The sequence below is a fragment of the Solea solea genome, chromosome 18 (genome assembly GCF_958295425.1).
Source record: "Solea solea chromosome 18, fSolSol10.1, whole genome shotgun sequence".
NCBI lineage: Eukaryota > Metazoa > Chordata > Actinopteri > Pleuronectiformes > Soleidae > Solea > Solea solea.
This window is the reverse complement of record NC_081151.1, coordinates 23,702,299-23,714,798: the sequence shown is the minus strand read 5'-3', so window position 1 is coordinate 23,714,798 and position 12,500 is coordinate 23,702,299. Positions and strand designations below refer to the sequence as shown.

Below are 12,500 nucleotides of genomic sequence, written 5' to 3'. Positions count from 1 at the left end.
CACATGTCACATGTGTGTCACATGTGTGTCACATGTCACTCCTGCCTCCACACCTGAGTCACATGATGTTATTTACGACTTCTCTGCGTGTTTGACGAACACTGTTTACGTTATATAAAGAGTGTGTGTGTGTGCCGACGTGCGCGCATGTGTGTCTGCAGGGCAATTAATTGAGCAGTGATTGGAATGCGACGCTGCAGCCTGTTGTGAGACCCTACAGAGCTTTAAACACACACACACACACACACACACAGCTGTGACCTTGACAAAAACAACACACTATTGATGCTGCTCTCCCTCTCTGAGTTAAACTCTCTTGTCTATATGTATACATACATATATATGTATGTATACATATATATGTATATATACATATAAGTATATATGTATATATACATATATGTATATATACATATACAAATATATGTATATATACATATGTGTGTATATATATATACATATATGTGTACATATGTGTATGTATATATGTATATATACATATAAGTATATATGTATATATACATATATATGTATATATACATATATGTATTTATACATATATGTATATATCTATATGTATGTATATATATACATATATATGTATACATATGTATACATATATACAAACTAGTGAGACACAGGTTTAGTGTGAGACACAGGTTTAGTGTGAGACACAGGTTTAGTGTGAGACACACAGGTTTAGTGTGAGACACAGGTTTAGTGTGAGACACACAGGTTTAGTGTGAGACACAGGTTTAGTGTGAGACACAGGTTTAGTGTGAGACACAGGTTTAGTGTGAGACACAGGTTTAGTGTGAGACACAGGTTTAGTGTGAGACACATGTTTAGTGTGAGACACGGGTTTAGTGTGAGACACAGGTTTAGTGTTAGACACAGGTTTAGTGTGAGACACAGGTTTAGTGTGAGACACACAGGTTTAGTGTGAGACACAGGTTTAGTGTGAGACACACAGGTTTAGTGTTAGACACAGGTTTAGTGTGAGACACACAGGTTTAGTGTTAGACACAGGTTTAGTGTGAGACACAGGTTTAGTGTGAGACACAGGTTTAGTGTGAGACACAGGTTTAGTGTGAGACACAGGTTTAGTGTGAGACACAGGTTTAGTGTGAGACACAGGTTTAGTGTGAGACACAGGTTTAGTGTGAGACACAGGTTTAGGGAACACGAGCTGCACTGTATCAGTGAATATGATCAGATGCTGCTGACGGAGCAGCTCCACTATCTGAAATGACTTGTTTGTTTTCAATTTCACATTCCAGCTGATTTTCTCTGGATCAAAACACAGGAGGTTATTACAGCGCAGTGTGTGTGTGTGTGTGTGTGTGTGTGACTCCTCCTCTGACTCTATGTGCTGCCGTTTAATAATAAGAAAAGGAGTCAAACACACACCTGTGATTTATTACTGTGTTTCTGTGACGTCGGGGGGGGGGAAGTACATTTCCCATGATGCAATGCAGACTTAAGTGAACATAATCTGACAGGATCTAATCAAATCTACGTCAGTTTAAGTCTATGATATCTTAAGACCATGTTCACGTCTTTATCTCACTGTGACACAGACTTTTCCTACAGGAAACTCAAGTTTGTAAAACACTCACTCTCCCACACCAAAGCCCAGACAGAAAACCAGTGCTGGTCTACTGCTGCCTCGTGTGGTCACTTTGTGTCACTGAGGTCAATCTGAACAAAGGATTTTAAATGCTGAAGTGTCAAAATAAGACTTAGTGATGGAGGCAGCAGTGGATCAACAACTGCTGTGTGTGTGATGTTAAAATCACTGATATTCTCTGTGGGCTTTGGTGTGGGAGAGTGAGTGGTTTACACACTTCAGTTTCCTGTTAGAAAATCTGAAAAACACTGAGATAAAGACGTGAACGTGTTATTAAGATGTCGCAGACTTACACTTATCTGCCGACTCTGTTGTTAAGACGTTCAAATGTGTGTTTGTGTGTGTGTGTGTGTGTCTCTGCCGGCAGCCGCGTCTGTCAGTCATTTTAAACCTGAAATATCCCTTTAAAGACACATCAGCATGCAGAGCAGAGGAGCCGTGATCGAACCAGCGACTCCTTTGGTTAGAAGACGAATCGCTCTACTGCTCTCGAGCACTACAACAGCAGTATGTGGTGTGTGTGTGTGTGTGTGTGTATGTGTGTGTGTGTGTGTGTGTGTGTATGTGAAACTGTGTGTGTGTGTGTGTGTGTGTGTGTGTATGTGTGTGTGTGTGTGTGTGTGTGTTTCCCTATCAGTTAGACAAGTCATTACTCTTGGCTGACAGCGCTCAGCTCCCGCTCCTCTGCCAGGTAATGAATTCTCCTCCAGATAAAGAAAATAAAAATCATCTTTAATTTATCCGCCTCGCCGTTGTGTAAACTCTGATTCTTTATGCCCGGGTGCGTTGGATTCGCCGCCGCTCCCCGCCCGCCTGCCCGCCTGCCCGCCGCCTCCACCCCCGCCTTCCTCATCCAGCCTCTGAGCAGAGAGATGATGATGATGATGGGGAAGCAGACGCTCTGCTGCGGATGACAGAGCCGCCATGAAATATGACGGATAAAAGGCTGCAGGTGTGTGTGTGTGTGTGTGTGTGTGTGTGTGCGCTCGACTCACACACACACAGACACACACACACACACACTGTGAATGCACACAGTCGTTACACTTCACCGTGAAACTGCATCGAAGAACTGTGAGACGCAACAGAATCGTCCAATTAGGACACGTTTGAGAGTTCAGTTTTCACATTGTGAAAAATGCTGTTTTATCTCAGTGTGAGACAGAAAAACTGAACTTTGTAAACCACTCACTCTCCCACACTGTGTGTGTGTGTGTGTGTGTGTGTGTGTGTGCAGGTCACCTGAGACCTTATTTTGCGTGATTTTAATTCAAACCCTCGTGTGTTTCTGCAGACCGGTCGTCTGATGACACTAATCCTGCACCGATCGAACTCCTCGTCCTCCTGAGCTGTCATTTGTCTCTGGGACGACTCGTGTTTACTTCTTGTCTGCAGAACTTTCTTCAAGTGGCCGTTTGGCTATAGGAGGATAAATGGTCCAGTGCAGACGTCACTGAGTGCCCCCTGCTGCTCAGAACCACCTGAGATCTTTATCTCACTGTGAGACAGAAACTGAAGTTCATAAACCACTCACTCTCCCACACCAAAGCCCATAGAGAAAATCACTGATTTAAGCTCGCAGGGACACAGGAGCTGCTGGTTCTCTGCTGCCTCGTGTGGTCACTTTGTGTCACTGAGGTCAATCTGAACGAAGGACTTTTAAATGCTAAATTGACAAAACAAGACATCAGAACTTAGTGATGGAGGCAGCAGTGGATCAACAACTCCTGTGTGTGTGATGGTAAAATCACTTGTTTTCTCTGTGGGCTTTGGTGTGGGAGAGTGAGTGGTTTACAAACTTCAGTTTCCTGTCTCACAGTGAGATAAAGACGTGATCACGTTCCTATGCCTCATTATTTCTCTACAATCTAGAAGTGAAACACTGACATGAGAATTGTCGTGAACAGGGAATGATTTTGAAAACACTGCTTCAGCAGCAGCGACAGATTTAATAGAGAAACCAGAAAGAACCTGGTCCTTCATTAAACTTTTATCGGCTCTCGGTGAGGCAGCGAGCGCCGGCGTCACAGGAGGTGAAGCAGCTAAATACAGATTACAATTAGACGTCGTTATCACGTCGCTCATAACGAGACGGTGAGAGAAGAACCACGGACGACACATTGGCCTGATCTTCCTCTGATTGTGGATCCATTATAGATAGAAGTGAACCGTAATGACATTTATGATTTAAATATGAACCGTTTCCTGCTCTGAATGAAAATGATCAAGACTGAAGCTTGAGTCAGTTTCAAATGTGTCTCATTCACTGAATGATGAGACCAGGACCAGTGTCTGAGCTGAAACCACTTCCTTCAAAGACCTGGTTCCACGCTGGCACCAGGTCTTTCACTGATCCAAAGGTTGGCTAGGGTTAGGCTAACCCTAACCCTAAAAACCACAGGTTTGCCAATCCTGCAATTAAATTCTTTAAATGATATTGTGAACACCTGCCAGAAATATCGCATATCAACACTGTCGTTAGATAGTGGAATATTTAAAGCTGCGGTACGTAACTTTTGCTGATTGTTGTTGGTTTGTGTAAACAGTAAAAAAAAGTACCTTAAAGATCCTGACCTGAGAAACTTAAGATCCTGACCTGAGAACCTAAAGATCCTGAACTGAGAACCTAAAGATCCTGACCTGAGAACCTAAAGATCCTGACCTGAGAATCTAAAGATACTGACCTGAGAACCTAAAGATCCTGACCTGAGAATCTAAAGATACTGACCTGAGAAACTGAAGATCCTGACCTGAGAACCTAAAGATCCTGACCTAAGAACCTGAAGATCTTTACATGAGAACCTAAAGATCCTGACCTGAGAATCTTAAGATCCTGACCTGAGAACCTAAAGATCCTGACCTAAGAACCTAAAGATCCTGACCTGAGAATCTAAAGATCCTGACCTGAGAATCTAAAGATACTGACCTAAGAACCTAAAGATCCTGACCTGAGAACCTAAAGATCCTGACCTGAGAACCTAAAGATCCTGACCTGTGAGGGAGCGCTTGTGTGCATACAGCAGCAGAGCAGGGGCGGGCGGTGTCAAACTGCTGAGCAGTAGAATTCACTTGTGGACATTGTCCGTGTCGCCGGGCAGATTTGATCAACATTGTGTAAACTCTTTGAAATAATTTAATCTGAATGTACTGGACGTTAGTTCATCTGTAAAAGTTACGTAGCACAGCTTTAAAAAGTCACATGACTGTTCCTTTAAAAACCAGAGCCGATAATCACTGATCAATTTATCTGTTTGTGCTTTAAAAGAAGAAGACGACTGTCATCACAATCCAGAGGGTGAGACAGGGCGGGCGCACACACACAGGCACACGCACACACACACACACGCACACGCACACGCACAGACACACACACACCCGTGGTCACATGGTGTGACGCTGACATGGCCTAGCATCTGCTCGGCAGCTTCACAATGACACCGATTTGCACTTAAATGAGTGGATTTAAGTGGCGAGCCGCCATTACCAGTCAGCCATATGTGATCCCAATGTCTTTATCCTGCATTACACTGAGGGGGGAGAGAGGGGGGAGAGAGGGGGAGAGAGGGGAGAGAGAGGGAGATCAGGACAGACAGCAGCAGGAGGAGGAGAGAGAGAGAGAGAGAGAGAGAGAGAGAGAGAGAGAGAGAGAGAGAGTGGGGGGAGGAAAAGGTGTCAGACACTGACAGATAAAAGACAATAAACACAGCAGGGTCATTATCAGACCTGATCCAGGTTTTAACCTAAAGATGCTGATCTGAAAACCTCCTTCTCCTGGTCTAAGAACCAAAAGGTCCAAGTCTACGAACTAGAAGGTCCTGGTCTAAGAACCTGAAGATCTTCCTTCCTTCCTAACCTAATTCCCTCTTCCCTTCTCTCCTTTGTTCTCACCTCAACTTCTCCTCCCTCCTTCCCTCCTCCTCTCCTCTTTTCATTCTCAAACCTCTTTGCTCATCGTTTACTCCTCCCATCCTTCCTTCTCTCACCTCCTCCCCCACTTTTCCTTCATCCTTGCTCTCCCTCCTTCCTCCCTTCCCTTGTTTCTCTCTCTTATCTTCTTCTCCATCCTTCTCTCTCTCGTTCCCTCCTCACATTCTCCATCTCTTATCCCTCCTAACTTTCTCCCTTCGGCTGATCTCTCACTTCCTCCTCCTCTTTTTCCCTCCCTCCAGTTACCCCCCCTCTCTCCCCCCTCTCTCCTCCTCCTCCTCCAGGTGTTTTGTGGGGATAAAGGATTGATGAAGCCATCAACTCTCTGCTCTTGACATTTACAAAAAACCCTCCAAGCAAACGCCTCCTTCACTGGGCTCCTCTCTCTCTCTCTCCCTCTCTCTCTCTCTCTCGTTATCTGTCTGCAGAGCTAGCTCGCTCATCGTTCGCCCGACCACATCATTAAGACCCAGTAATTAGGGCTCATTTGTAAAGCCAGTGTAAATAAAGGCCCATAATGGTCGGGATATCAGTCACAGCGAGGCGTAAACTCCACGTGTGTGTGTGTGTGTGTGTGTGTGTGTGTGTGTGTGTGTGTGTGTGTGTGTTAGGTGAGAGGGGACATTAGTAAATTAGCCCATGTGTCATTAGAGCGTGTGTGTGTGTGTGTGTGTGTCAGAAAAGTTGGTGTGAAACAGATCGAGTGTGTGTTTGTGAGACACAGATAGAGACAGGAGACCTGGATTAATCACTGTGTGTGTGTGTGTGTGTGGTTGACAGGACACATTAGGAAATTAGCACCTGTGTCATTAGTGAGCAGGAATACAGAGTGTGTGGAGGGTAAAGGTTGTGTGGGTGTGTGTGTGTAGGTTTTTTCAAGATTAAAATATTCAAGTGTTTTGTTTTTTAGGTGAAATATAAGGTGAGTGAGTCGTAATCAGACACCAAAGAATGACATGAAAAATGTTTTTCCAACATTTCCCATGATGCATGGCGGTAGTAAGAAATCCTGCTTTATTGATTCTTAAAGATCCTAAAGATACTGACCTGAGAATCTAAAGATCCTGACCTGAGAATCTAAAGATCCTGACCTGAGAACCTTAAGATCCTGACCTGAGAACCTTAAGATCCTGACCTGAGAATCTAAAGATCCTGACCTGAGAATCTAAAGATCCTGACCTGAGAACCTTAAGATCCTGACCTGAGAATCTAAAGATCCTGACCTGAGAACCTTAAGATCCTGACCTGAGAATCTAAAGATCCTGACCTGAGAACCTAAAGATACTGACCTGAGAACCTTAAGATCCTGACCTTAGAACCTTAAGATCCTGACCTGAGAATCTAAAGATCCTGACCTGAGAACCTTAAGATCCTGACCTGAGAATCTAAAGATCCTGACCTGAGAACCTTAAGATACTGACCTGAGAATCTAAAGATCCTGACCTGAGAACCTAAAGATACTGACCTGAGAACCTTAAGATCCTGACCTTAGAACCTTAAGATCCTGACCTGAGAATCTAAAGATCCTGACCTGAGAACCTAAAGATACTGACCTGAGAATCTAAAGATCCTGACCTGAGAACCTAAAGATACTGACCTGAGAATCTAAAGATCCTGACCTGAGAACCTTAAGATCCTGACCTGAGAATCTAAAGATCCTGACCTGAGAACCTAAAGATACTGACCTGAGAATCTAAAGATCCTGACCTGAGAACCTAAAGATACTGACCTGAGAATCTAAAGATCCTGACCTGAGAATCTTAAGATCCTGACCTGAGAACCTTAAGATACTGACCTGAGAATCTAAAGATCCTGACCTGAGAACCTAAAGATACTGACCTGAGAATCTAAAGATCCTGACCTGAGAACCTAAAGATACTGACCTGAGAATCTAAAGATCCTGACCTGAGAACCTTAAGATACTGACCTGAGAATCTAAAGATCCTGACCTGAGAACCTTAAGATCCTGACCTGAGAATCTAACGATCCTGACCTGAGAACCTAAAGATCCTGACCTGAGAACCTAAAGATCCTGACCTGAGAATCTAAAGATCCTTACATGAGAACCTTAAGATACTGACCTGAGAATCTAAAGATCCTGACCTGAGAACCTAAAGATCCTGACCTGAGAATCTAAAGATCCTGACCTGAGAATCTAAAGATCCTGACCTGAGAAACTAAAGATCCTGACTTGAGAACCTAAAGATCCTGACCAGAGAAACTAAAGATCCTGACTTGAGAACCTAAAGATCCTGACCTGAGAACCTTTTGTTTCAGTGTTGGTCGACTGTTTCCTGACCTTGAAACATATCCTTGATATCCATGTTTCCTGCTCTGCCACAGTCGTGATTAAAGGTTCTGTTTTGACACATATTTGTCGTACGTGTTGATGTTAGTGATCGGCGTCGGTGGTCTTGGATGGATGGTAGCTTTCACAGTCTCGATAGGTCACGTGACACACACTCAAAGCTCATATTTACATTTGGGAAACAAGGTTGTTGTTGCTATTGTTGCTTTTGTTGAGAGGGAACTGTCCCAAGACGAGGAAATCACTTCATGAGGTATTAGATGACAGTTTTTCTGTCATAAAACAACATCCAAGGTGGCGTGCAGCGGTTTATGACTGTAATAAAAACCCTCATTGATCATTTTAAGAACCATAACAATGCTTAAAAATAGCTGTGAGATCTTCTGCAGCCTGAGAACACACATCCTGAGTCCTGGTCCTGATCAGAGACACGTTCAAATGATCAAATGGTCAAACAATCCTCTGAACTGCAGTAAACTAAGAATTCACATCCAAGACAACCTCTTTCAAGAGGACCAACAGGTCTACAATGGGTCTACACCAGAGGACCGACCCAAGTGAACCACACTGAGGAGGTAAACCCACCAGGGTTCAATCAAATGGAACTCCACCAGGGACTTGTCCAAAAACTGGGCTCTTTTTCTGATCTGATTACCTTTGATTACGACTAATAGTACGTGAGAAATTGCTGAAAACAACGTATCAAGTACGGACCAACGAAGTGGATCACACCCGCGCGACCTTAAATATTACCCAGACAAAGGTCATCCTCGAGTCCAAGTGAGTGTTTGTGACAAAAGACTTTGTCGAGACACCACGGTGTCTCCACGCACTGCTGATGCCTGAAAGGAGGCCAGATCCACAGACTCCTTCAAAGACCTCGTCAAACTCGCTCAAGAACGTCTGGAATTGACGTAGGACTCCATTTAAGCTACGACTGCTTAAAGCTACTAACAGAAACCATAACTTGAGAAGTCAGTAGGACGTCACCAAGATCACTGAGGACTCCCCCGATGCTCGAGGCACAGAATCATCACAACCTACATTTCCAATAAATCACCTCAAGGTGAACTCAAGCACCAACAGAAATGTTTGGACAATTCTGAAATATGTAAAATAACTCGGCAGACGCTCGAGGACAACGCCACCACTCAGAGAAGAGGACGAGTCTTTAAAGAAGGACACGAGAAACGTCCTCCAGAGCATCTGAAGGAACCTGCGACACCAGCGCGAGGACTTTGATTAAAGGCTGATATCATCTCTGTGGTCAACGCATCACTTTTAGTGCCGTGTGCACATTTCACCGTCTGATCAATGTGTTTCCCATCGATGTCAGAGTGCCAATCAATCTGAGACTGTCGATAAAAATGATCACTCGTCAATGTGTTTATTTGCATTTAATGATCTTAATTAACATTCTCAGACACACACACACACACACACGTCTCTGCACTGTGTCTTTGTGGATCTGGAGACGCAAACGTTCACGTTAATAAAAGACGTCAAGAGTCTAATGGTGTTTTTCCAGCGCCTCGCCTCACCTTGGCACCTACTCAACGTGGGCGGAGTCATCCCTGCATGGTGGTGACTTTGTTTTATATGCGACACACACACACACACACACAGATCATCAGAGTCCATCAACATTTCTGCTGGTGAATGTAACCCAACCTGTGTTCCAGGCTCCACCTGTTCACCTGCATCACCTGATGCACACCAGGAAACAGTCAGTCGCCGTTGGTGAGAGAGGAGACAGACTGAAGATCGGACTCTGTCTCTGACTGCAGAAGACACTTGTCCACACACTAAAGGTGAGTTTGGCACACACACACACACACACACACACACACACACACACACACACACACACACACACACACACACTGATCATGTTTCATATTCTGTCTCTTCTGTTGGTGGAAGTACAGAACAGTTCTAACCCTAACCCTAAAACCAGGTCTTAACCCTGAAAAATACATTTTTAGGGGTGTCAGAATGTGAGGACCAGCCAGTAGTGTTTTGGTGCTCAAAGGGATAACCATACAAGAACACACACACACTCCAACATTTCTGCTGCTAAATTAACCTGTGCTCCAGGCTCCGCCCCTTCACCTGACTCACCTGATACACACCAGGAAACAGTCAGTCGCCGTCGGTGAGTGAAGGACCAGACTCTGTCCTCTGACTGAGTCCAGCTGCAGAAGACAAGACGCTGCTTTGTCCACGCGTCCACACACTGAAGGTGAGTTTGACACAAACCTGTACTCAAAGTGAACTTCAGTGAAGTCAGAGGAGGAGGGAGACCTGACCACTCTGTGTCTGCTCTGCTTTCACAGACAAAATGGCCTCCAGATCAGAGGAGGATCTCTGCTGTCCCGTCTGTAAGGAGGTCTTCAGAGATCCTGTGGTTCTGTCCTGTAGCCACAGCTTCTGTAAAGACTGTGTGAAGACATGGTGGAGAGACAGACCAACACTAGACTGTCCTGTTTGTAAGAGAAGGTCTTCAAAGACTGAACCACCGTGTAACCTGGCTTTAAAGAACTTGTGTGAGACCTTCTTACAGGAGCAAGGTCAGAGGTCTTCAGAGGTTCTCTGCAGTCAGCACTCTGAGAAACTCAGACTCTTCTGTCTGGACCATCAGCAGCCAGTGTGTGTGATCTGCAGAGACTCAGAAAAACACATCGGCCACAAGATCAGACCCATCGATGAAGCTGCACAAGAACACAAGAAGCAACTTCAGGAAACTCTGGAGACCTTCAAGAAGAACTTAAAGAGTCTGGAAGAAGTTCAGGTGGAGTTTGATCAAACAGCAGAACACATTAAAGTCCAGGCCCGACGCACAGAGACACGGATGAAGGAGCAGTTTAAGAAGCTTCATCAGTTTCTACAAGAGGAAGAGGAGACCAGGATGGCTGCACTGAGGGAGGAAGAGCAGCAGAGGAGTCACATGATGAAGGAGAAGATGGAGGCTCTGAGCAGAGAGATAGAAGCTCTATCAGATACAGTCCGAGCCACAGAGGACCAGCTGAGAGCTGAAGACATCTCCTTCCTGCTCAACTACAGAGAGCAGCAGCGCCCCCTGCTGGAGCCTCCACAGCTGCACTCAGGAGCTCTGATAGACGAGGCCAAACACCTGGGCAACCTGGCCTTCAACATCTGGAACAAGATGAAGGACATGGTCTACTACAGTCCTGTGGTTCTGGACCCAAACACTGCTCATCCAGAACTCATCCTGTCTGAAGATCTGACCAGTGTGAGACGAGGAGACAGACAGAAGGTTCCTGATAATCCAGAGAGGTTTGATCATTTCTGCAGTGTCCTGAGCTCTGAGGGTTTGAACTCAGGAACTCACAGCTGGGACGTCCAGGTTGGAGACAATAAATGGTGGACAGTGGGAGTTTTAGAGTCTGTCCAGAGGAAAGGAAAAGACGCAGTGTCTGGATTATGGGGGATAAGGCTCTATAAAGATGAATACTACGAACTGTCACCAGGTAAAAACTCTGTCCTCCAGCTGAAGAAGAAGATCCAGATGATCAGAGTGAGTCTGGACTGGGACCGAAGACAACTGTCCTTCTCTGATCCTGATACTAACACACTCATACTCACACACACTTTCACACACACCATGTTTCCATACATTGACATTGGTGACGATCATCACCCAGTGAAGATGTTACCAGTGAAGGTTTGAGTGACAGAGGGACAGTTCAGAGAGCTGAAGCTGTTAAACTTCACCTCTTTTGACTCTTTTCACTCGTTCTTCTCTCCTTTTAGAGTTTGTTGTGTTTTCACATGTATGAAAATGATTTTACATTTTTGACATTTTTCTTCTGATTTGGTTTAGTAGACGTTTCATAAAGGTTGAAATGAGTACATTTTTAATACATTAAAAAAAAAATCACATGGGTTAGTGTTAGGGTAATCAACAATAAGCGTGTTTGATCAGATAAGTGGTTTTGATGGTGGACTTTACAAACACCATTCATGTTTGATGACCATGTAGAATTTCTACATATGTGAAATGATGAGACACATGTTTGTCTCTTTGATTCTGTGCGTTAACGTCTTTTTGACTATTGAAGTCTGAACATGTGATACAGAGACTGTGATCACTTTGTGTCTCACCGACTTTTTATTGTTTCATTTATGTTAATGTTTGACTGGTCTTAGTTATTATAATAAGTCGCTCATGAAACTTATTATCGATGTATTAACGACATGGTGACGACCTGAGGCTGCTTGTCTTATCCTCACTATGAGTTCATGAAGTTACTGATAAATGTGATGAACACATGAATTAGAGTTGAAGATAAACATGTTGAATGCATTTATAAACTTTATTTTAATATTGTATGATTACTATATTAACCATATTACTAATTATAACAATAAGTCAGCTTCATTTGTAAGCCGCCTATAAAAAAACAGTTAGAAATGTGAAGTTTGAATACAAAGCATAGCAATGAGACCAAAATCATATTCATGGTTAATATTCAACGGAATGTTTTTTTAATTATCATAAAAGTACTTAACGTTGTTATTATTATTATTATTTTCTTCCCTGAGTTCTGTGACAGCAACGTTTTTGATGATCAGTGAATGGAAGAAAACAACATCATTCCTGTGACAACACAG

At 43.9% G+C, this 12,500-nt stretch overlaps 2 protein-coding genes across 4 annotated transcripts in view; one reads left to right on the top strand and one right to left on the bottom strand.

Moving 5' to 3' along the window:
• Positions 1 to 12,500, bottom strand: part of LOC131444660 (neuronal PAS domain-containing protein 3) — a 140,093-nt gene that overhangs the window by 33,745 nt on the left and 93,848 nt on the right. The window lies entirely within an intron of this gene.
• On the top strand, positions 9,532 to 12,105 carry LOC131444662 (nuclear factor 7, ovary-like). The gene is made up of 3 exons (XM_058615219.1): positions 9,532 to 9,676; positions 9,963 to 10,107; positions 10,202 to 12,105. Exon 3 carries the CDS (start codon positions 10,207 to 10,209, stop codon positions 11,554 to 11,556), a length of 1,350 nt encoding a protein of 449 aa, XP_058471202.1. The 5' UTR covers positions 9,532 to 9,676; positions 9,963 to 10,107; positions 10,202 to 10,206; the 3' UTR covers positions 11,557 to 12,105.